This window comes from Periophthalmus magnuspinnatus, chromosome 12 (genome assembly GCF_009829125.3).
Source record: "Periophthalmus magnuspinnatus isolate fPerMag1 chromosome 12, fPerMag1.2.pri, whole genome shotgun sequence".
Classification (NCBI taxonomy): Eukaryota; Metazoa; Chordata; class Actinopteri; order Gobiiformes; family Gobiidae; genus Periophthalmus; species Periophthalmus magnuspinnatus.
Genome location: NC_047137.1, coordinates 6298503 through 6324304, shown reverse-complemented (window position 1 = coordinate 6324304; position 25802 = coordinate 6298503). Strand labels below are relative to the sequence as shown.

General features: G+C 36.6%; 1 protein-coding gene across 1 annotated transcript in view; it reads right to left on the bottom strand.

Moving 5' to 3' along the window:
• Positions 1 to 211: 211 nt before the first annotated feature.
• Positions 212 to 25802, bottom strand: part of si:dkey-247m21.3 (5-hydroxytryptamine receptor 4) — a 68011-nt gene continuing 42420 nt past the window's right edge. Inside the window, exon 7 of the mRNA XM_033976331.2 lies at positions 212 to 1238. Coding sequence (XP_033832222.1) covers positions 1145 to 1238 — 94 coding nt within the window. The 3' untranslated portion in view covers positions 212 to 1144. The remainder of the gene's footprint in view (positions 1239 to 25802) is intronic.

Here is a 25802-nt window from a genome sequence, read left to right as displayed (position 1 = left end):
TTTGGTCAAATAAATAGCAATATCCTGATATTTGGTGTCCTCTTGTGGCTCTAAAGCGTAACGACAATATCTTTGGCTTTCGATTCATTAAAAAAAAGCCTACTGCCGTTTTAAATATTCTGTGAAGAAGCACTTGTACTATTTGATGATAGCCAAATTATGCCATCAAACATGCACATCAAAATGAAGTTTCATACTCAAACCTTATTATCTCTTGCTACTGTATACATTTTATTTCAAATTATTGTATATACCATCTCTGTCACATTAAACACACCAACACATGAAGATCACCTTCTTGTGTTAATGATAAATAAATAACACATTTTCAATGACAGGGCGCATAGCCTACACTTTTAATCCTTCAGTCTATCTGTATTCATTTGAACAAAGATAGGTGAATATCCATAGTCAATAAATAATGACAGAAATGCACTGAACAATCTCCTCAGGAGTTAAGTGCCATAAAATAACCCATGAGTGCTGTAAAGAAAAGCAACAGAGCTAAGCTGCACATGGAGAGCCATAAGAGCTGTTTGGAGACAGACAGTGATAAAAAGAATACGCTACACTATTTGAACATTAGACGTGATTGTTTTCACAAACATAATATGTCACAATTTGGGTCTGACTTTAAATTTAAAAACCATGTTGGAAATGGACAGACAATTTAACTTAGGAAACATGATGTTATACATCTGCAGGGAAGAGCAAATCCCTGGATCAGGCTGCTTAAGTGAACAGGGTTATATAGTCACAGATAATATGCAGCATGTGGTCTTTTTTAATGTATTTGCTATGGGTTACCAATAATTAAATCCTTATACATTAAAATAATGTCATATCTGTCAAAGAAATAAATCAGTTATGGATGAATATGACCACATTGATGGACTTTCTACCACAATATCTCACTAGTCTCAAAATAAATTGTAAAATCCACAATTCCACACTGAACTGACTAGTATTGACAATAATGAATCACATATACAAAAAGTCCTATAAACTGTGAGAACAATACGAAATAGTCCCAGCTGTTTGATCAGGGTGCCACCAGCGAGGACGGTCCATGTGTGCACTGGAATAGTAGTACACAGTAGTACTTCAGTCAATGTGGTGTGTGGTGCTATTCAAAAAGTAGTCCTCATAGTGCCCCTAGAGAGTCCTGCGATTCTTGTTCATTGGCCAGTATCGTTCGGCCATTGTCGCTGTAGCTCCGGTTCGGTAAAAAGGACAGTCTGAAATGAGAGAAAGACTATAGGTTAAATACTACATTAAAACATTACAACTTTTATATTGTTTGTTGTACTACATGAATTTTCAAGACTCTAAATTCATGTTTTCCATAAAAGGCATGCTTATGTCATTTTCACAATACTTTTTTCTATTGGCCGCATAAAAATTGATGGTCAGTTTAAAAGTCAAGGGCTAGACAGTAACCAGAACAAATCTAGAACAGGCAAAGCTGGCCAGATAAGTCTTACTCACATATTAAAATCGGTTTACCAAAGTCTGTTAAAGGAAATCCCCAAAAGACCATATTGAGTCTATGTTCTCAACATATCACAGCATCCTGGATTCAGTCATGATTGTATTGCTGTTTTTAAACTAACCTAATTTTAACATTTGGACAGTAAAAATCAGATATCTATAACTATAATAAGATAAATGACAAATTGGTGTTTTTCAGATTCTACAATGATTGTTTTATATTTGTACTTTGCCCTGAAATACCCAAAATATAAATGCACAAAATCTAGAAGGTAATTTCTATTTCAGTTCTATCTAGTTGTCTCCCATCAGTATTAAATATTATTGGTGTGTGTTTAGGTGCACACGAGAAATCTGATGATCAAAAACACCTGCTGACATGTGTCAATTAATCAATGGATCTTTAGAATAACTTTTGTATTTGGAAGACAAAGTACAATAATTTTACATAGCTCTTTCAATCATGGTCTCTTTCATTTTTGTTTTTTGTATAATCTTCCTTGTCAAAACCGGCACAGGTGTGAACAATCAGATAGAAATCAGATCACTCACTTCAGATGTAGCGGTTTACATGACATTTTAATAATCTGATAACTCCAGAAATCAGATAATTATCAGATATTTGGTGTGCTTGTAAATGTTGCCACTGGGAAAGCCAAGATATTCAGAATGAAGTTAATGACATTTGTAAGGTTGTTTCAATAATGTGCAGACAACTTAAAAAAGAAGCCAGCCACTATATAACAAATATAAAAATACAGTCCACATAATTACTCATGTATAGTTTATGGAATTACTTATCTTTTTTCATATTACAAACACATAAATGCATTGGTCACTTTCTTCTCACACACATAGGGGGCAGTGTGTCCAGACATGTCCAGGTCAAGAGCTGACAATAAACACAACTGTCCTATAAGTGTTTTCTGTTCAGGGAGTGTGTTTACTGTCCAAACATGGCCCTGTGTCTCTGTTCATCACTGTCCTATGCCTCAAGACGGGAGGAGAGTGAGGAGAGAGGGAGTGACAGGGTTGGCCCTAGCCTTCAGGGGGCCCCAAGCAGAATTAGCCGTTGAGGCTCACAACAGCAATAGCCACAAGATAACGGTATAAAAACATATAATGAAGGGGGGTCTGGGGGCCCTCCATCAGAGAAATGTTTAAATTCTAGACAGTTATTTCCTTTTTTCTGGTGCATGTTAATGTGTCCAGTTGGCTAAAGTGGGCTTACATTTATCAGTTCTTTATGTTATATAATGTTTAATTGGATAGAGTAGCCAAAAGATCTACTTAAGCAAGAGTAGACTTATTTCAGAATCATATCACTCAAGAAGTACAAAGTAGTGACCCAAGTTAGAGTAGCTTAAGAGAAACAGTCAGGACATAGCAACGATTTATAACTATCAGGTAAATGGAAGGACTAAACATTAAATAATGCACAAAATCTGGTAACTTAAAAGAATATACCATAAAAAGACTCACGTTTGATTTTAGGATCATGCTACTTTGATGTTTATTGTCAAGCTTGGGATGCAGAGTTGAGTTACGTGACATAAATTTGCATATGAAATTAGCAGAGATTTAACAAAAGAGCGCATATTAATGAGCATTTAGAACACATTCAGGAGTCATTCACAGGTCGTCCATTCATCCAGCTCATGTAACAGAGAGGTTTCGGTCATAATCTCATAGTTTAGATCACAAAAGGGCTAGTTTAATAGCTGTCCTCATGTCCCCTGATATATGTCCTGTATGCATAATTATACACCTCCAGCTTCACTCTTTTATTTTTTCTCTCTCTTATTTTCTTTCAATGGTGTAAAGTGGTGACATATTTCGAGTCCTCTCTGAAAAGTCATTCCCAACAGTATCTACCTGTGGGGCTCTTCATGTATTGTGCCGTACTTAAGATAAACTTAACTTCACTAACTTTTGGTCTAACTAATAAAACACCCATTCAAATTCACCTCAAGGGAAGGGGGCCCACACCACTGCCTGAGTCAAAAATGTAGAAATGTAGGTAGCACATATTTAGCTACTGGAAATAAAACACATGTAATTATTTTAGAGGGATATTTAGCCTTGTATAAAAACCTGAGCGCTGTTTAGTTTCCAAAAAAACATTCCAATCATTATTTTCAGTGTACATGTGTGGGCTCCTGGTGGCCTCGGGGCCCTAGACAGCTGCTTAGTCCACTAATAGGTTAGGCCAGCCATGGGGAAGGAGGAGAGATAAGAGAGGAGAAGAGAGGACAAAGGAGGAGAGAGGTGGAGAGAGGGAGGAGGAGAGAAAGGAGAGAGGGGGGGGGGGGGTAGGAGAGAGAGGGAGGAAAAAGAGAGCAAGGGGAGAGAAAGGATGGAGGAGAAAGGGGTGAGGGAGCACAGAGAGGAGAGAGGGAGGAGGGGGGAGGAGAGAGAAAAGAGAGGAAGGCTAGAGTGAGGGAATAGGGGAGAGAAAGGAGAGAGGGAGGAGGATATATAGAGAGAGGACAGACAGAGGGAAGAGGGAGATAGAGGAGAGACAGATGGAAGAGGGAGATAGAGGAGCGAAGGAGGAAGGAGAGAGGAAAGAAAGAGAGACAAGAGTAAGAAAAAGAGGAGTAAGAGGAGATTGAGGAGTGCAAATCTGACATACATGTGGAGTCAATAGAATTCCTTATGCTGTCATCCTCTGAGAACAGTTTTACTCATGTGCGTGTGTAAAATGACACAAGAACCCAGAGGCATTGGATCTATAGTATATCTATAGTGTGGTATCTATAGTATAACTTTATACTACTAGAGCCTTAAAGCCTCTTTGGACCTTACAGGCAATAGGCAAAACAGACCTCAGCACATAACACAGTGGATTTACACATTAGATTTTACACATTGAATTTGGAAGAAAAAATGTGAGTATTTTGGATGAATGAATCAAAAATAAGGACTGATTCATTTGAGAGGGAAAAACTTGTTTGCCATGAAGTCCAGTCCTAACTCTGGCATAGCAGACCCACTTGGCATCACCTGCCTTTACACATCATTAGTGGATGACTGGATGTGTACATTTTGGAATCTTTGGGGCATTCATTTGCGTTCTTATTTGGTGACAGTAAAACCTTGACTTTTAAATAGTCATTTAAAAGTACGGTATCTTGTATTAGTGCCTCAAGAGTCTACTACTTGATCACCAACTTACATAGAGGTGAAAGTAAAATCATTACATTTTAATTTATATAACTTTTTAATGCACTCTGCAGCACATCTCGAGCACATAAATCACACCCAAATGACCAACACAAACAGCGCTAATTTCAACTTAAATATTAGCCCACTTGAGCATTCCCCGGCAACAGACGTAACCGATTTTCTTTGGCAGATCCCGAACTAACTACTACCACACGACCTCGAGCAAGATCCCATTAAGTTTTCTTATGATTGAATTTCCGCACACTTATCCTTAAATAGATACTTTTAATAGCCAAAGCCACATCCGACTTATCTCCTAATCTAAAACTCCGAACAGCAAAATCCACAACAAGTACAATTGATTTAGCTTTGGACAGACGTCGACAGCTGTTTAGACTTCTTATCACCTCAAATATTCATACATTCTCAGTTCATGGACAATCGCTTGACACACACATATATGGTAATGTTCCTAAGCTCCTGTGTTATCGCTAAATCTGGCTTTGCTCGTTTTGACAGCTCACATCAGATGACTAATGATACCTGTTCACACATGTGGCAATGATATTAGTCCAAAATATATATAAAGATAACTAGTGTGGCTGCAGTTTGGCTAGGTGCCTCTGTGGATCCAAATGCTATTTCCGAACATTCCCAGAGTTTAAAAGTGGGGTTATGGCCCAAGGAGAGATGGATCTTTCCCACACGAAAAAAGATCTAATGGCATTAGCATCAAGGAGAAACCGCAAGGCTTTGTCCAGATGTACTTAAGCAGTGGACTCACACAATAGGCTTTCCTGTAATGTCTGCTTCGATTTGTTTGAAGTTTCAATTTGATTTGTTTTTACCACAAGAAAAAGTAATGGGAGAAGAGAGTCATGTAGTTTTAAGAGATGGATCAAAATAAACGAAGTGTATGTCTACTCGTCATTCAATTTCGAAACTCACTTTGATTTTGAATGGGGCACATTGTGGATCATGATATTATCTGCACATTTTAAATCGCAATATTCATTTAAATCATATTAAAAAAACACGGTGCCCAATGGGAGCTGACATCGCTGTAAACATCATCAGAACAAAGACCCGAGAAGTTGTTGGCCACTCCTATGGATAGTTGCACATAGCACTTTAAAAAAAAACGTGTCAAAATGACTATCGAATCCTGACGAATCCTACACGTTTCACCGATTAAGAAAATAAAATTGTTGAATGAAGCAAGCACAGATCAGAGGGTGCATGCCTTTGGTGGTGAAAATGGGAATTGATCGGCAATATGGCAACTTGAAAATAAGATAAAGATTGCTCAAACATGCACAAATTACTCCAAAAACAACTTCGAGAGGGTAAATGAGAAGGGGAAACAACTGCATACATGTATTTAGAAGAATACATGAAAACAAGCAGGTAGCAGACCTTCCACCAGAATAAAGGGACTTTTCTGGTGGGAGTTCTGCTACCTGCTTTTTTTCATGGACAAGATATTGCCTGGAATGTTCTACAGTATGGCATTAATTGTATGTATCCAGTATTTTTGTTACTAGTTGCAGATTCAAAAGAAAATCCGGAAAAAAAGTATCAATGGACGTAGAAAGGTTTTATGCCATACTGTAGAAGATTCAAGGCAAAGAAATAACATTGCCAGAGAGAGAGACAAGCAAGTGGTGCGCTCTCCAGACCAGAAAGTTACAGAGTGCACCTTTAACATCAACATTACTATTTTATGATCACAGCTGCAACATTTAACTGGAGGAATTATGACATAAACAGTTATCTGCAGTAAACAAACTAACAAATAACTGTTAGCTGCAGCCCTAATTGTGAATAGAAATTTTAGCTGCTGTGGTCTTAAGGAGAAGCCAGAAACGTTGGCAATTTTTTAGACCAGATGCCCTTCCAAACACAACTGAATGAATCTATTCTTGTGCCCCTGAAGTGAACACGTTGTGGTTACATAGTGGTCCATATGTAAGTGCTGCTGTCACCCTCTGCTCCTGACAGCTTGCCCCATAAGCGCTGATAAATTGATCAAATTCGGAGGACTAATTTCTCTACAGGGGAATATAAAGTATAGCTTAGTAATATTGGTTTCTTCACAAGATGACCTATGACCTATGATGACGTAGTCTACTCACTAAATATGCACCAACACAGCTTTTTCGACTAGATTTGCGATTTATGATTTAATAATAGGATTCTGTTCAAAGTTTACATTATAAACACATCCAGAAGAATTGACAAAAAGATTCAAATATGAACTGACAAACTGACACAAGAATTATATTTCAGAACATGACTGTACAGACCTAAACTACAAGGATAGCAGCACATTTTGCGTCCATTCAAATAACAGTTTTGATTTGATTGCGGTCAATTTTGCAGCCCTATACCCAAACACGTAAATGTTTCTATATCGGACCTAAGAATAGAAGAAAACCTTTGGATGGGAGTCAAAATCTTAATCCTAAAACCTAGTTCAGATGACTGCCTTTGCCACAATGGGCCACTCCAGGATAATGAGGAATTATCACGATAGGACCACCCAACAAAGCAAGGAAAATATTGAATTACTATGATTCAAATATTCAAATCACCAGAGATTATTATGCCTTGGTGAGAAGATAAACACATAGTACAGGATTGGGGCTACAGTCAGAATGTCTCATGTTGTTTTTGTTCACTTGTCACATGGGAACTGTGAAATATGGGGGAAATGCCTGTTCTTATTCTGATAAACAGCACAGGGGGAGTTTGAACTTGGCGTGAACTGTTGTATGTGTCAGGGCATATATGTGCAGTATAGGTTTAATGTTTTCACTACAGGACATATGATCGTGTGCTAATGGCTCATGGCTACAGTCCACATAAATATTAATAGAACAGAAAAAAAGCACGAAGAAAAAATACATGTTTGATTTAAAGGAGAACCGAATCACGTTCTACGGAAAAACAATTATGCATGTGCTAATATGGATCATATGTGCTTAAAACACCATTGTCGCGGCTTTATTCATTCCTCTTATACGTTATAACACAATCATGCAGGGGTTACACGAGCAATTGAATCATTATTTTTATTGAGATATATTTTTCCCATATATGCTGTAGGCAATAAAGCAAAAGATCTTAGTGTCAGAAAAAGAAGTGGGAAATATAAGAAATTATTGATAGTAATAATAATAATAATAATAATAATAATAATAATAATAATAATAATAATAATAACACCTTACACTTGTGGTGTGCTTGACAGACTCAAGAAAGTCTCTCAAAGTGCTACAGGTCATTATTCATTCCCTCCATACTCAGTGGTGGTAAACTACTAATGTTTGTAGCCACAGCTGCATTAGGGCAGACCACCACAAAAAGTGTTTAGTGTTTATTGTTTTGCCTAAGGACACAATGACAGAACTTGGTCCGAGGGAACCTATCCTCCGACCGTTGGGTTGGGGGAGCCACTGTCACCTGTGCTGATAATATTATTGTGAATGTTGTTTTGAAGATATGCAAGATTTAAATATTGGATATACTGTTTATAATAAAACAAAAATCTCAAAATGCTGAAACAACACAAAAGGTCTGAAACACTGAAACCTCAAGTTTCAGTTTTAAAGACACATTTTGGAACATTTCTTTTGGATTTACAAATTATCTCTATTATTGTTTTCACGATACAGTAAAAAAAATATCAAGTTGCTATTTTTTGTCAATATTGCCCAGGAAACTCATTACAACAAAGGCAGCGGCACTATTGCAGAGTGGGAGGAAGCTTATAAGCAGGCTTACATTTTTGGCTTAGTGTAGGAGGATACATCCCTTGAACTTAAATGAACCACGAGGTATTTTATTGTAGAATTTGCATTTTCAGTTTTTTAGGTATTAAGCAAGGTGGCTACGATTTGGGGGTATATATTTTCTGTAGCCAGGTGGAAATGTATCAAATGCTTGGCTAGCATTTAATTTGTTCATACAAAACAGCAGAAAAGGTCAGGACTGCATCTGCTAGCTAGTTTGTCCTTTATAAACCCTTTAATAGCCAGCACAGACACAGTGGCTATGTTTAAGCAGGCCAAAATCGAATCATTATCTGGTTTCTAGAGATGGTTTGTTGAAATGTCATGTAAACTGTTATATCTGATGCAGGCAATCTGATTTCTCTTTGATTATTCATACCTGTGCATGTTTTCAATGAAAAATGTGCAAAAAAATGGGGAAACTAATGTGACAAAGACAAAAATCTAAGAGATAATGTTGAAGATTGAAAAGAGATTTTAAAGTGCCTATTTTACGCTATTTTTTAATCTACGCTGTTTCCTTATCAAAAACTGTTTTGTTTCATTCACATATGTTTAACACACAAACTCTGCATATTTAGGACAAGTGCTCCACTGCTTTTTTAAACTCCATACATCTGCACTAGAATCATTTGGATGATTTCAGTCCTGAAAATGCCAATCTCTACTGAACAAAAGGCACAAACATGTGTGAATGAAGCAAAACACAACGCTGGGTATGTTTTTGAGGAGGTAACAACATTATAGCATTGTTTAAAGCTCACAAGAGTCCATTTTGTGTAATGTAGCCAGTGGTGATTTTATTTAAAACCATGTGTCCGCTGCACGATTTTAATTGTCTATGATGAAAAATGTCCGATTATGGTAGCTCAAAATCACGGGTTGTAGGTCTCACAGTGAGACAGGCACAAAGACCAAGCTTAGAACCAAAAATAAGCTCCGACTGATACCAAGCCTGAATGATATTTTGGAATCTTAGTGGCAGAGTGAGCCATCCTCTTGCTGTGTCTATAATCAATCTTTGTCAACCATGTGATCAGCAGTAAACACAAGCACACTGTAACAGCCGAAGAGCTCTGCCATGGACTAGACCCTCCCTTTTCTCTTTCATTTACTAACTTCTACAAACGTGGTAACACTGGTAGCATTTAGCGCTAGCCGTAGATAACCGATACAACTACATTACTACACAGAGTCTAGAGCCTGATATTTGCTTAGACAAACTCTGATTGTATGAACTATTTCTCAGTGCATGTTAGCTGTCTTAGGATGCAGGATAAACGCTGCAGCCCGACTTCTGACAAATACTCGCAAACATAATCACATTACCCCGGTTCTGTACTCCCGCCATTGGCTCCTAGTTAGTTTCAGGATTGATTTTAAACTTTTAATGTTTGTTTTTAAAGCTCTGCATGGTCTTGCACCTTCATATCTTTGCGAGCTGTTAACGGCTCATACGCCCAACAGAGCTCTGCGGTCTGCCAGTCAATACCAGCTGGAGGTCCCCAGAACCAAAAGGAAACGGTGGGGTAACCGTTCATTTTCTGTGGCTGGTCCCAGACTTTGGAACACTTTGCCCCTGGAGTTACGCTCAGTCACTACTTTGTCTCTGTTCAAAGCCAAGCTAAAGACTCATTTGTTCACAATTGACTTCAGCTAATAACTGTTTTTATCGTTTGTTGTTTTGCATATAGAATCTTTGTTGTTGTTGTTGTTTTTACATTTTAATGCACTTGAAAAGCACTTTGGTTCAGTTTTTGCTGTTGTAAAGTGCTATACAAATAAAGTTTGATTGATTGATTAGGATATAAAGAGAAACTAAACACCTAAACTCTACCCCCAACCACATTTGAAATAGAGCTGATAAACTGGGCAGTAACTAGACGACTAAAGAAAAGAGTGAGTGGAGTGGGGTGGTGTCTGGGGGTATAAGAACTGTGTGATTGCTTTAGTAGTGTAAAAAAAAGTTGATTTCATGTTTAGTTCCACTTTAAATTCCTCATATCATATAGTGTGACATCCAAAAATCTTATAAGTAGAGGTGGGACGGGACAGAATTTTCCGAGATGAAACATGAGACAGGGTCCACGAGACAAGATTTTGACATAATTAACAATAATCAGATCAATTCACAATTTTGGTCACATGATTTTTATTTATTTTATTGTTTAAATAAATTGTATTGTGACTTTTTTTTAAAACTGTATTTTGACTGTATTTTTATGTGTTGATATAGTTATAAAAATGAGCAGATTAAGTCATTTCCATCATATTCTTTTAATAGCCTGGCTGCATTGTATAGTTTAAACACATGGGCCTATTTAAACCACCTTTGTAAATCCTCACATTCATCACTACTGATTATTGCAATATACTCAATATCCAACATGTCTAATCATTTGAATAATAAAATAAAGTCTAAACTGGATCTGCTCCTCTGTTCTCTCTGCGTCGCTCTTCCTCCTCCCCCTCCTCCCACTGCTGAATGTGTTATAAGTGTGTGGTGCTGAGAAGGACGCAGACAGAGGAGGAGCGCTTCTTTCTCCTTCTCCTTTCTTACTTTAAACTAAGTTATGGACGAAGAAGGCCCGAAAATCTCTTTGTGGATCATTTCAAATAATGTTTAAATGAGAAAAACATTATACATTCCGCGGTGTCTGCTATGAACAGTTTTTCACCATCTTTTTGTACAAATTTATCACTGTTTATCTGCGTCCATATACTGTAGGTCCTATCACTATGAAATCAAAACTGGGCCAGAGTTGAAAGTGTTCTCCGTACGCAACTTTCTAGAGCTTGAGTGAGGCATAACCCTTTCATGCCTGTGCCAAATGTAAAGACGGAGGATAGAATCTCGTTATTTCCATGTGCGCACAATCTCGTGGTAATTTGATCTCGCGAAATCCCGTCGCATCCCTACTTATAAGACAAAAAATATATAAATAAATGTGCAGTGGACATCAGGATTAAATCAGCTCCCTAATCCCATCACATGTATTAACCCTTTAATGTTTTCTTTACATTTCTGTCAGTGAAATGGGAGTAATCTGATTTGTTGAGGCGCACCCCTGAGTTCATATGGAAAGTGAATGGAAGTGCACACATAGGGCTGGTCACGTCTCTTCTGCTCTGGCGTCTCCACTGTGGGCGCTGTCAGACAGTGTGTGATCTGTGGTGGAAAGTGGCACAAACAGAATGCGTAAATCAAAGCTCTCTCCAGCAGGCCGGGCGCGTGCTGAGGCGCAGGACATATCTCAGGATCTGGGCTAGTACTGACAGCGTTATGTATGGGTTTTAATTAAATACGTTTCACCATCACGTTCATATCGGAAATTATACTGTAGGCTGTTCTCTTTTAAATGCACTTGTGTAAGGAGATACTTGTATGTTATGTTTTAGATTATATTGGTTTGGATCTGGCTCAACACAATTTGAAGTGTGACATATTGTAGAAAATATTGTGATAAACAATATTAGCATTTTATGACACTAAAGACACTGAGGATGTGACCCAGGCCTCTACTTTGATAATGTTTAAATCCAGGCGGTCCATATGGTTGAAAGGTTTTTATTCTGCCCTCTTTATCTTTAATGTTAATTTGTGATGATTATTTGTGTTGATTTGTTTGTATTGTGATTTTAATGTCTTTCTTATTCTGTAAAGCACTTTGAATTAGTTTGTGTATGAATTGTGCTATACAAATAAACTTGCCTTGTCTTGCCTAATACTTTATTTTCTTTATTCTTTAAAATCTAGTTAATCTTATTTCACAAGTTGCAAGTTACAAGTTGCAATACAGTTAAAAAAAAAACTATGTAACAAGGTTGAAAAATCAATTATTGTGATGGGCAAAATATATTAAATAAATAATAATAATGATGATAATAATAATAATAATAATAATAATAATAATAATAATAATAATAATGTTACCAAATAAATTAGTCTGCATCTATTTAAAATCCATACATTAATTTAATATCAAATTTAAAGGTGTAAAAAGTTAATAATATATTTATTTAGGTCAGCATTTATTTATACATCCATTTTTACTATAATATATATAGTATACTATAATATACTAGCTACAATGTGAATATATGGTAATGTTTTAAATAGTAAACTGTAACGGTAAATGACCACGTTTTTATATAGTAGTTTTCCACCTTCAAGGCATTCAAATTGCTTTATATCAAGGAACTACTCAACCACACACCAGTGTACAGACACAGGGAGTGAGCTGGGTTAAGTGTCTTGCCCAAGGACACAACGACAACAACAACAACAACAACAGCATTCATCTGTGGGAGCTGGAATTGCACTGCCAACCTGTGGGTCAGTGGATCTGACCATTCTACCTATGATGTTTTATGTCTAGAGCGGGAATTAAACCACCCACCTTTTAGATCAGTGGACAAACTCTCTACCAACTGAGCTACTGCTGTTAGTTCTAGGATAAATGTGTATAATTGTAGTATCAATAGCAGTAACATTAACAGAGTATGCACTACACGCACATTTTATAAATAGCCTAAAGAATGTGACGTTTCCTGGTATCGTTAATCACACACTGCAGATGAATTGGCACATTATTTAAGCTAATTGCTTGCTACAACTTTAAACTGATAGTCACGTGACAAATAATTATAGAACAAACAAGTCTGTCTCGCAGTTTTACGGTGCTATCAACATGGACATACTTGACATACAAGTACTTTTTTCATATACAGTTCAACAGGTTTGCAAAGAAAAACCTGGAGAATTTCTTTTTACGATCACATAACAGTATCTAAAGAACTACATATCCTAATCAAAATAAAGAAACACATTGATAAAAGGTAATATGGGGACTTTAATGTTGTAACCCATAGGCCTGTCACAATAAGTTTTGATATATATTGCTGAAATATATTTAGACTATAAACGATCATATTGAAATCAAACCATAAAGCAGAATTAGCCCAAAAAACGTATTTAAATGTACAAATGTATAACAGAATAAATAACAGAGTGCAACACTAAGTAGGTAACTTGCATCTATAATGAGTCATCGAAGTTCATAATTAAACTTTCTACACCTTAAATCGATATAGTATTTATCGTGACAGACCTAGTATCCTAATCAAGTCATATCTGAAGGTAAGGTGCAAGAAACTAAAATGTTTAAATCAGTGTCTGTGTTCACATGCAGGTCAAAAAATCGGATCATTATGTGGTTTCTGGAGTTATCTGATCTGATCGGACTTGTAGATTTTTCACACGTGTGGGTTTTGACAAGGAAAATAGGCACAAAGCATTAAAGAATCCTTTATATAAACAAATACAAACAAAGCCCCTATGTGAATGTCTAGAATGAATGCAACTTAAGTGCACTAATGAACAAATCCAGTGATGTTCATAGACTTTGAAACTGCAGAGGAATGGGACTTTTCGATTCTAAAACAATTTAGGGAAATATACAATAACATTATTAATAGTGCTCAGAGAAAGTCAACATTGTAAAGAGTGTTAATGAAGTGGGAAAAGGAAAATGCAACCATTGGTACAATCTAATAATATTTTAAAACTCTTATTGGGCCTGTCACAATAAATACTATATCGCCATATCATTCAATACATGACAGATGGAACAATACTTTTTTGGGGGTCAGTATTTATTATGGTACCAGTGTTAAAATCTTGGTTATTTTTTTGTACTATGATGAGACCTTTTTTGATTTGAGCTTTAGAGTGTTGAATTATAAATTTCTATAACTTCTTTTTATAAGTGTTGCATTTGATTATTTATTGCAGTTTGTGTTTTTTGAACAGCATTGTACATTAAGAATACTTTTTGTGAATAATTCTGCTTTATGGTTTGACTTCAACATTATTTACTTCAGCGATATATCACACTTCAAATTTTATCGTGACAGGCCTAACTCGTATGAATATCTTTGACCTACATCAACGAACGTTCTGCCTGAGCCAAAAATCATACTCCTGTATTTCAGACCTAAAAACGGTCTCCAGCAGGCCTCTTTGTTTACATTAAGACACGGGCCTATTATATGACACAAAAAAAACTTGTAAGCACACAGCCTCATATTTTTAGACGAGGGCTCTCATAAATGACACACAAACATCACCTGATCTGTAACCCGACCTTTAGCAAAGATAAAAAAGAGATCTGTGTTTCTTTCATTTTCTTCTAATATCAGCTCGGTACATTAAATAATCTAATTTGAGTCTTATCTCTGTTAGCTGCGGTTAGTCCAGGATGTGGGGCAGATGAAGGAGATGATAGGGACTTTTCCCACATGAATGTACGGGGTGGATCTAAACAGTGGTTAAAATGCATGTGGCTACTACTACTACTACTGAATTAACTTTTTTATTATTTTTATTCAATATAATTTTTTTGTGCATAATCTAACTTATCTGAATGTTGCCATGGTTTTACAAGCTGTAGTTTATACTTTTGATAATTTCAGGCAAAGCAATATCATCTCTATGGAGACCAGCATTTGGCTGACCCTCCATCAAAAAAAAAAAAGTTACACCTGCGCACCTTTAATGAAGTTGGAGTTAATAATTTTACTTCCTAATTGGACAGGTAGCTGATATGACATACACAGAAGTAATACCATAACTGTTAGCTAGCAATTGGCAAATGGCAACTAACTCACAGCATGTAGTAGTAGTTAGTCTGTATAGAGAGCATTAGTAACATTTAATTATTTATTTATTTTTGGAATAGACACAACATGATAAGAGAAAGACAAATAAGACACATTGTTATTCATCTGCGGAACACAATTTTAGTGATCAGGACTGCACATTGAAAATGGACCATTATTGTCCAAATCCACTGTGTCAGAATACTTTTCAGTGGATGCTAAATTAAGCATGTATCTTAAAATCTCCCTCGTTTATTTGAAAACTATTCAGAGCAAAAAGCAATTTTATGCGTGTCTTTCATCTGTGACTGTTTACACATCTGAAAATTGAAGACATGGACAATAATAAGCAAACAGCATGCTACTATTCAGCTAATTTGCTATTATTTACATGTTATTTTTCCATAAATAAATCACAAATGGAAGGATTTTCTGTGTTGCGTTTAAAGTACACAAACAGAAGACAGAACAACAAACTTTGGCCTGGTTTGGTGAGGTTTTCTGAGGGTAATGGGCAATGTGAAATCATGTTTATACTGGGGAATTTGGGCCAAGTAGTCTACAACAAACACTAGACTGGCCAGTGCAGAGTGCCTTGGGAAGACAAAAATGTGAGCCCGATGATCCAGGATTTAAAAATAGCACAGCACATCTGGTGAGGGTCAAATGAAAATGTGTTTATAAAAATGAAATAAAATGAATATAAAAATGAAACATGAAATATATAATAAAATATAGTCTATATAGTTACACTATGTAACCTTCTGGAGGTGTAGTCACCTGCAAGATTTCATGGAAATAGAAAGTTAAAGTCATACCCTGGAACATTCTTCATGCGTTTTATGCTATACTATGGAATATGATAGCATGTCCCACTGGGAGGAGGCCCCTGGGGAAGACCTAGGCTAGAGGGGATATGTCTCTTGGTTGGCCTCGGTTGAGGGAAGTCTGGGACTCCCTGCTTAGACTGCTGCCCCCATGACCCAGACCCTGATAAGCGGAAGAAAATGGATGGGTGGATGAAAATGTGCAGACAAAAAACCAAAAAACAAACAAACATGCTTTCATTTTTTTTGGCAAAAATGTTACTGTGGCTTTAAAGAATACGTATTCCTTACCCTTTATATACATGTGCATGTTTTAAATTATGACATGCATAGATCATGACTTTACATTTTGTACATTATAAACCACAATATTGATCTAAATCTGTTTAATTGTACAAATGGAACCACTGACTTCCTGTTCTTACTTATGTAGTCATAGTCAAGTCATACCATTTTTTTTGCAGTCTTTTTTCTTTTGAACATGTGATTTGATGTTGGCATTTCTTAATGATAAAAATTGTAATATATTAATAAATCAATGAAAACAAAAAGCATAAATAACACAACTGTCATATTGCTGCTTCAAAATATTAAAAGAAAATGTAGCATATCTATCTCTTAAAAGTCCAATTTCTTCAAAAGATTAAACTCACAACTATGCACACATATATCTGACATAGAGTTGTCCTATTGAACAAGTGGACAAATGGGGAAATGACATCACGCCCAATCTGCTCATCTTTATATGGAGACACAACTGTGGGCCCAACTGTTGACGCTCTGCTGAGGTAATGAAAGTCTGCTCCCAAAGCTTTTACAAAATCAATATTCACGTCTTATCAAACCTACTCAAATATATTTAGAGTATAAGTACCACTGTATTGATTTACTGTAAACACACATGGATTCATTATGAAACGGCCACAAATCAGAAATGGCAAGTTTTCAAGAGCTCGATAAATAGTCTTGTGCAATGCTGAGCTCATAAACTCCATACATCCATTTATTATGGATAGCACTATCGATACGGCTTAGAAATATACAACTAGAATTGATTATGTACTTAAAATGTGCCGTGGCTCATACTGTAAGCAGATCCTGTACAGTGCTGTGATCTGGAGCCATGTTAATATAGACTCAGGTGAAACACAATGTAGACTTGTGTTTTCCACCAAATATTTCAGATTCCAAAGTGAGGATACAGTAACGTTACCACATAACAAATTACTAAAGAGCAGACTGTGGATCATCATGTGTAAGATAACACGCTTGTATGGATGTTGATAGCGAAAACTCAATTTAACATTTTAGAAGCAAACTTTCTGCTTTCAATGTAATGAACCTATATAATGTCTTATACGAGGTATGTAGTGCCTGACTTACAGGGCTGTGTGGCTAATCTTCCTCTTGTCTCAGAGCAAAAAGATTTTGTGTTCGACTCTTGGGCTTTTCTGTGCAGAGTTTGCATGTTTCTCCTCGTGTCTGGGTGGGTCTGCTCCCCCCTCTCCATCAACCCAAAACATGCCCCATAGGTAAAATCCTCCAGCTAAGGTAGTCCTGGGCAAGACTAGCTCAAGATCTGGAAATGGGTCCCCAGCATTGACTGTATAATAGAATTGGACTAAAGACGCGTGATGTCACCCATAGTGTTCGGCTTCAGCCAAATGAAGCTTGTCAAGGCTAACAGTTATAGGGGTCAAGTTTCATATTTAGAATTTAGATTGTGAGTATCATAGCAACCAAAAAGCCAATCTGAAGCAAGGCTGTTGAAGGTAATGCCCCTTCCTGCCCACATAGCAACGGTGTCAATCAAACCAAACCAAAAGAAGCTCATCGAGACTAGCAGTTATAGCTGTTAATCTGCAACCAGGGACCATATTTAGAAAACCCAAGCACAAAACCAAAGAGTCAACCAGGAGCAAGGTACACGGCCCCTCCCACTCGCAACACTAGTTTATCAAGGGGCAGGTGCTTAGCAACTAATCTCCTAAATAAATAAATGAAAGCATTGGAATTTATTATGTTATGTAGAGATTATGTGTTAGTATTTTACGATTTTAAAATATGATGTGTGATACTGCTGAAAGGCAGCATTTTAACCATACTTATACACATGCCAAAGTGTAATCAGAAAAGCATGAATTGTTTTTAAAGGCAACTTTCTCTGTGAAAAAATGACATAATATCTATATCTCAGCTTGTTTGGGCCCTAAATAAAAAAGGATTTCTGAATGAAATTATTCTAACTGTGTCCTCAACACACACCTCACTTCACATTGTCTTGACAGTGAAAACAGAAGCATTGCCACACCGGGACACGACCTGCTTGTCCTGTGGAGCCAGATGTGGGTTTCTAGGACAGGAGTGCTCCATATCAGCGTCCACAAAGAGGGCACATCATTACAGCCATTTTTTATCTGTGTCAACATTATTATATCATTATTATCTTTGTCACAATTGCCTTCATCAACTGTTAGCTTCTGCAGCAGAGGTTCCACACTGATGTTTTATTAATGCTGTATGTGTTGTTAGGTCAGCATCATTAGAATTAGTGTCACTATTCAATAAAAGGTAAAGCTCACTCATAAACACTATTCAAAAATGCTTACAGCTGTATGAAACAGGCTCTCTCAGCAATCCAACTCCACCGCAGCAGCAGAACCATCAGCCTCCTCAGCCTCTCCTTCTGCTCATTTTTAATTTGACCAGCTGTCTCTGGTCTTTACATTTGATGTCTAAGCACAGTTGATTGTTTTCTACAGTTTTCTTCAGTACTATAATTAAAAGTGAACAATGTAACTTAGGAACACAATCAAGTGATACCACAAGGCTAAGTTACAGGTCAGATCTGTGGAGAGGTAAGCCCACTCACAGTAAAGATGCATGTTTTTGCAAGTTATTTTTGTGCATTTAAACACTTGTAACTAAAGAAATGCATGTTTAAATGTTCTGTTTTTCATGTTTTAAGACTTTAAAGATCAGGTACAATGCCTTTAAATTTCCAGTATTACCATCATCTTTTTAACAATGGTCAATGAGTAAAAAGTAAAAGTCTAATGTCTCTCACCCGACAATGAGTTCTATATCAGTATATTTTGAGGCCTCTATCATAACAGGACCTGGCCTTGACTAAATCAGCCGTCATCTTTATTCAAAACAGCGCTCATTCTGCCAAAAGGAGAGCGCACACCGTTTCATCAGACAGACTTTGGCCCTGATCCCTGGGCTTTCACTGCAGTTAAACCTCCTCACTTCCTGCACCTCGGATATTTGGAGATGGAGGACCGATAGGGAAATGGTGAGACAGGGCTTCTATTTTAGTCCAAGATTTGCGTGTGTGTGCGTGAGTGTGTGTATAATTTGTCAAAAATGTAAAAGACTCTCAAGTGCATATAAAAGGCTTTCATGTTTTTCTAATTCTTACTTGGTTTGGTGGGATAGTAGATAGTAAATATTCATCATAGTTTTACAGTAGTTATGTGGCAGTTTGAAGGAAAAAAGGTTAAAAACTAAAGTACAAAAAATAGTCTAACTTGTCAATGTCATTCATCAAAGCCACAGAATGACAGCCAGTTGATCAATTGACTAAAAAAATAGACTATACTGGATGTGTAAATGTCAGTTAGTTATTATAAAGCACCAGCAGTTGTCACGCAATCCCGGTTTGTCCCCCCAAACCTCACAATGGAAGTGGTCACAGCTGAGAATTCCCACAGAAACTAATGATGTAGGCCGCAGTTAACAAACTTTATCGATTGTGGATTATTGTTGTGCACAGGGATGCGTGAATTACAAAAAAGTGAATCATATAGTTTTAGTTCTCTTTACTTTGAAACGTGTTTAAGATTGTGATGTTTGGTGGTATGATTGGTGTGAATTTTTCCCTACTGGTAAAAAAAGGAAAAATCCCAGTACTACAGTCCCAACAGTCTCATGTCAAGAAACGTATGCATGAGTTCTTGTGAAAAATGTGTGCGTTGTTGTTAAGTGAAATGTTAAGTTTAACATTTTGAGACATAACGTAAAATATTTTGGAAATGATGTTTTATACAGTGCAAGTGACCTACTCAAATGGTCTATTTCACCATCCTTAGCCAAGAATTTCACTTTAAATCTGTCCCCAAAACAGTCCCGATAGACTAATTTGCCGAATTCAAAGCAGATGTAAGTGATCTATACAGTCTAAGTGTTGGGTCTTGTTTTGAAAGCACAGCTGAAAACACGAACAGGAATGGATTATGACAAATGAGACAGTGAGGGGCCAACTTCAGAGGAAGAATGCCCTGTATAAGATCAGCTGGTCATAAGTCATTTCACGCAACATTAAATACATCTGACAATTTTCCTTACAAAGGGGAGAAAGGATCAACTGGAAATAACTTTGACGTATCAAAACAAAAAAGATATTTGACATTTTCACATTTTATTCCTTCAATATAGACCATGTAAGATTAGAGTTCTTTATTGCTGGGTTTCAGATGGCATCACAACATTCTATAGGCCAGTATTAGTTAATACAGGTGGGTGGCAGATAAAATTAATATTGTTAAAATGCACATCTTTGTTGTAATACAGCAAGTTCTTGGGTCTAGTCACTGATAGAAATGATCAGGTTCAGCATTTGTTAATTTACCTTTTGGATATTTCACAACAAAATGCAATGTAAATAATAGGAAGCTGTGGCTTCCCATCACCAAGTGTGGAAATGAATGAATAATGACTATAGTGTAGTGCTTTGAGAGGCTTTGTCTTGTGTAAGCCATTATTATTACTATGGAACATTCCATGCAAAGCAGTAACATCCCAATGGACACAAGGAGGTGACAAACCTTCCACCAGAAATGTTATGTAGTGAACCTTTAAAATTATTCCTGACAATGAAAGAGCTACTTTTCACTAATTTTGAGTAGTTCAGATACAATATCAACACATACTACAGCTTCTAGTTAACAGATGTCTTTTTATCATACCTTGACAGTTTTGACTGCCCTTAGAAATGTAATGTGATGTTGTGATGATGTGTCTGGTCAGGTGATTTAAAGATTTTAGATTTGGATGCTTCCTACTTGGAGAAGTAGGGCGACTTCTTGAGAACAGTATCCCACATATGAGAAAGTTGGTATGCCCCTTCAACCCGATTTACAGCCTGGTGGCTCCGTTTCCAGATCTCAATGACCACTCTGCTTCAAGGATGGTACTTGTTGCTGTCTATGCCAATGGCCTTATCATTTCCCAACACATGAGATGATTCTCATTCTTGCAGTGGTCTGATATGGCAGACTTAAGATGTCCTGGGTTTATTGCTTTTACCATTCGAGCCATAATTCTGAGCAAGGGAACAGTGCTGCCAAAATAGATCTGTACATAATAAACTCTAGTCTAATCTGAATTTAATCAGACTAAAATCAAATCTCTCTCTATGTAGTGCCCATACCAGACAATGCTAGAAACAAAATAACCATCAACGATCAATACTTGCAGCATTATTATGTGACTGATGCCTTTTTACCTCACAGACTGTTCATTTGTTGGGACTAGTTCCTCTTCATACTGTTACACATTCTAGGAACCTTTTCCATTTTGATTTATTTGACTGTACAAATGACACACAATATGAATCCTTTTTATAGTGAGCAAACAGAACATGCTTCACCTGAAAACACAGAGTGACCTGGCATGACCCAAACACTACTTTGCTGTTCTGTCATTGGTGCCTTGGGAGTTCAATTTGGTGTTCCGATGCCGAAGTCAACACTCATGCGATTAGTTGGGTAAATGAACAAACAAATCCCAGCCAATGCCTGAACCAAATGTAATATGATGGAGCCAGGGCATGTTCCTCTATCTGATTTGACCTGAGTCTTGTAGCAACTCTATGCACTCATTGTAGGGCTGGATATAAGAAAAGAATGAGAACAAGAGCTAAGCAAGGTCAGCTGTTAAACAATCACTGAAACACAATTATGGCATTAAAATTTATTGTCTGGGTATGTAGACCCATGTGACTGAAAAAGACAAGAGATGGATGTGAGATAATAAAAGATAATGCTTGAAATGTCAAAAGTATGCATTTTATGTAGGGAATTTTGATGCCAAATAAGGTAATGAGCTAGGCAGTTCTTAAATTAAATGCAGTATGATATTAGCGGTTAAAGGCACTATGCAACTGTTATAGTGGCAGGCCTGCTACCTGCTTGTCTCCACAGAGATGTAATTGTTTTGCCTCGAATATTTCATAGTATGGCATTAAATATATATCTATGCAAGAACCTGGCTTCTCTAGGTCAAATTACAGGTCACATCTGTGCAGACTGCTCATTGTAGGAATGCATGTTTTTAAATGGAATTTTGAGCAATAAAACACCTGTAAATAAATAAATAAATGCAAAATAGATTATTTAAATGTCATCCTGTGCAACAGACAATAACATCTCCATGGACACAATTAGTTGGCAAACCCTCTACCAGAAAAGTTACATAGTGCACCTTTAAAAGACATTTAGCAAAACTGACAGTTAGATTCGACTATAAGAGAACTTTCTTTAATAATATCATGTTGGATCAAAACTTTACTAAACTTCTCAGGACAGGTTGATTTTTAAAAATTGTATCCTGTTGAGTATTCATACTTGTTTAATTCTAATTTTGATACTAGTTGTAGTATCGATTAGTATTTGGGTATCGATCATTTTGACAACCCTTTAAAAGATGTATTTTAAGTGATTTCAGTCATATATAACAACCTCAAAAACTCTCATTTACATAATGCAAATAGATATGTTGTGTCTTACTTAAATTGGTTCAAGCCCTCAGGCTACTAGACAATACTAAAATAAGTCTATTTACTGAGATGTAGGCTAGAGAAAATTAATTATGTAAAATGAATTATGATGGTAATAATAATACAACCTCCTGAGTTCAGTGCCTGGAAGGACCCTGGGAAATGCCATTCTGCCAGTTTCTAAACTTGTTCCAATGCCCTGACTTTATTAAAGAGGAGAGAGGGGTAAAATAACATTGTTCCCTTATCAAAAACATGCCTGAAGAAGTTTTAGATGTCAACCCTGCATGTTTGAGTATTTTAGCGATTTCTCCTGGGCCACATTCAAACCCTCCTTATGGTTAGCTGTAAGATTCTGTTCAATGCTTATCCCACAAGCCTATGTCATCCACACCCCCACACTATAATTCTCCATGATACAGAACTGTACACAACAACTTGACAAGCCTGACGTGATGTGCAGTAGTTTCATTAGAAGGATGTACATTGATTGTGTTGTGATAGCGCTCTGAAGAGGGAGTGACATAGCACGGGGAGCAAAGGGAGGGGAGACGCAAAAATGGATGGGAAACTTAGAGAACATATAAATATGTTGTTTTGGGAGAATATAGCATTTTCAAATCAATAAAAGGAAAAATGGTGATCTATATCGTGTATGTTATGTGTTAGCAGTTATCACATAGCAGTAAAATATCCCCTCTTTAATCAGAATACCTGTTCCTAACCCTAATTCCAAGCTTAGTAAACATTTGCTTTCATAGCACTAATGCATAGTGGCTCCTGTGTGGAATACAGTGGGTACGGAAAGTATTCAGACCCCTTTAAATTTTTCACTCTTTGTCATATTGCAGCCATTTACTAAAATCATTTAAGTTCATTTTTTTCCTCATTAATGTACACACAGAACCACATATTGACAGAGAAACACACAATTGTTGAAGTTTTTGCAGATTTATTTATGATTTATAAATGATGGCTGCAATACTGTATAACAAAGAGCGAAAAATTTACGGGGATCTGAATACTTTCCGTACCCATTGTAACTGTGTTGAAACAGTAATAATAATTGCACAAGTCCTGTCTTATTTAAGATAATTGATTACTAGCTATATAGGTTATAATTAGCTATATGGGCTATGATTAATTTTATACTGTTATTATTTTTATATGTTTACTGCAGGGTACACAAGTCAGTATGAACATTATTTGCATTACACTTCCCAAATTGGTGTACGCATGGACCTACTTTAATGTTTAGTGAGTTCAGTTAAGTCAAACATACCCGGAGGGAGCACGCTGCAAATCCAAATCATATTTAACCCAAACATACAAACAAAGGCAGTCTTTTGTCCCATAGAAAATTGACCGTTCTAATTGAATTTCAAAGAGCTGATTTGTCCAGGTGGGTCTACGCTATGGTCAACTCTGTCGCCACGGAAACGGCCCTTGTGGTTTTGGGAGAGAGTATATTGTTCTAGAGAGATGGGATTAATTTACAATCACAGATGAATTTAGCCCAAAAGGTGGAGACAGGACAAAGCAACTAGTGTCAAAAACAAAGGTTTCATTTTATACTTTTCTTTCAGTAGAACAATCTATTTCAGGTCCACTGAAGTCAAATAATAACATAGAGGAATTTGAATTGTCTAGTGATTAAAAAGCATGGGAATAAACAGAAATAATGATTTGAACCAGAGATCCTATAGTAAATGGGTTAATGATCAAATCTTGTTGGACTCAATTAAAATATCTTTCTTTATGGCAGATTGGTTTGTATTTCTGACCGTACTTCACAATGCAACATACTCCTTTAATGGTGCACTGTGTAATTGTTCTGGCGTGGTCTCTATGGAGATGCTATTGCTTTGCCTGGAAAGTTCCACAGTATGGCTTTAACTGTATCCATCTTGCATTCATTCAATTACAGGTGTTTTATTGGTCAAAAAATACCTTGAAAAACATGCATTCTTATTGTGAGCGGGCTCGCCTCACCACAGATCTCACTTGTAGCTTTATGCGTTGATGTCACCTGTTTTATGCTTTACTGTAGAGTAATCATTTCTCCATGGTGACAAACAAGTGGCAGACTATCCACCAGAAAAAAGTAAAATTTAATAATAACTTTTTGAGATTTCTTGAACATTAACATAGGAATCATGATAATAGTTTAGTTATCTTTCTCAACTTGCAATTATTATATTTATACATCTCTATTTGAGTGGGGTTGGCTATACATTTAAATGAGGATAGCTACAGTACAGCTCCATCACGAGCATGAATTGCTTTTCCCATCTCCTCATTGTTAAATATTTTGATTATAAACATCAACGGCTAATATATAAAGGATAAGTTTGGAAATCCGAGAAGTCTGCAGCTAATTTTAGAAAGAAGAAAAACATTTCTTGTAGACATTTGACCAAAGCGAGCAGACGGAGAGGGGAGATAGGATCTTCTGGAGCCCAGTAGTGTAAAATATGGACAGGAGCAGCTGGGGATTACATGTTTCAATCAAACAATAATAAATCACCGCTGTCTCTGAATAATTCACGCACTGGAGTGTTTACACTTCCACCTCCTCTCTGTCCACACTCACAGCCCAAAAATCATTCTTCCACTCCAATCCTGCTTCTACCTCAGCTACCCATACACCTGAGGTCAAGCTCACAATTACATGGTCTTGTTTTAACACAGCACTATGTAAGTTTCTAGTGAAGCGTCCACTGTGTTTCCGTGAAAATGCTATTGCTTGGCCTGGAATGTTCCACGGTATGGCATTAAAAGTACCTCTCACCATCAATACAAGCTGGTGACTGTTTGAAATTGTGTGCCACAATTATCATGGCCAAAACATTACGATTAGTGATAATATCACAATTACTAGACTAGTTTGGACGTTCATATTTATGATGATATTTATATCTATAATAATGAATAGATTTTATGTTTGAATAACTATTATAGAATTGTACGTTGTTATAAGTGAAAACAACAATCTAGAAGAATATAGCTTCTTTTCTCCTCCTCTTATGTTATTATGGCAATTATCTTTGTTAGCAATTATCACAGTTATACAAAATGTAC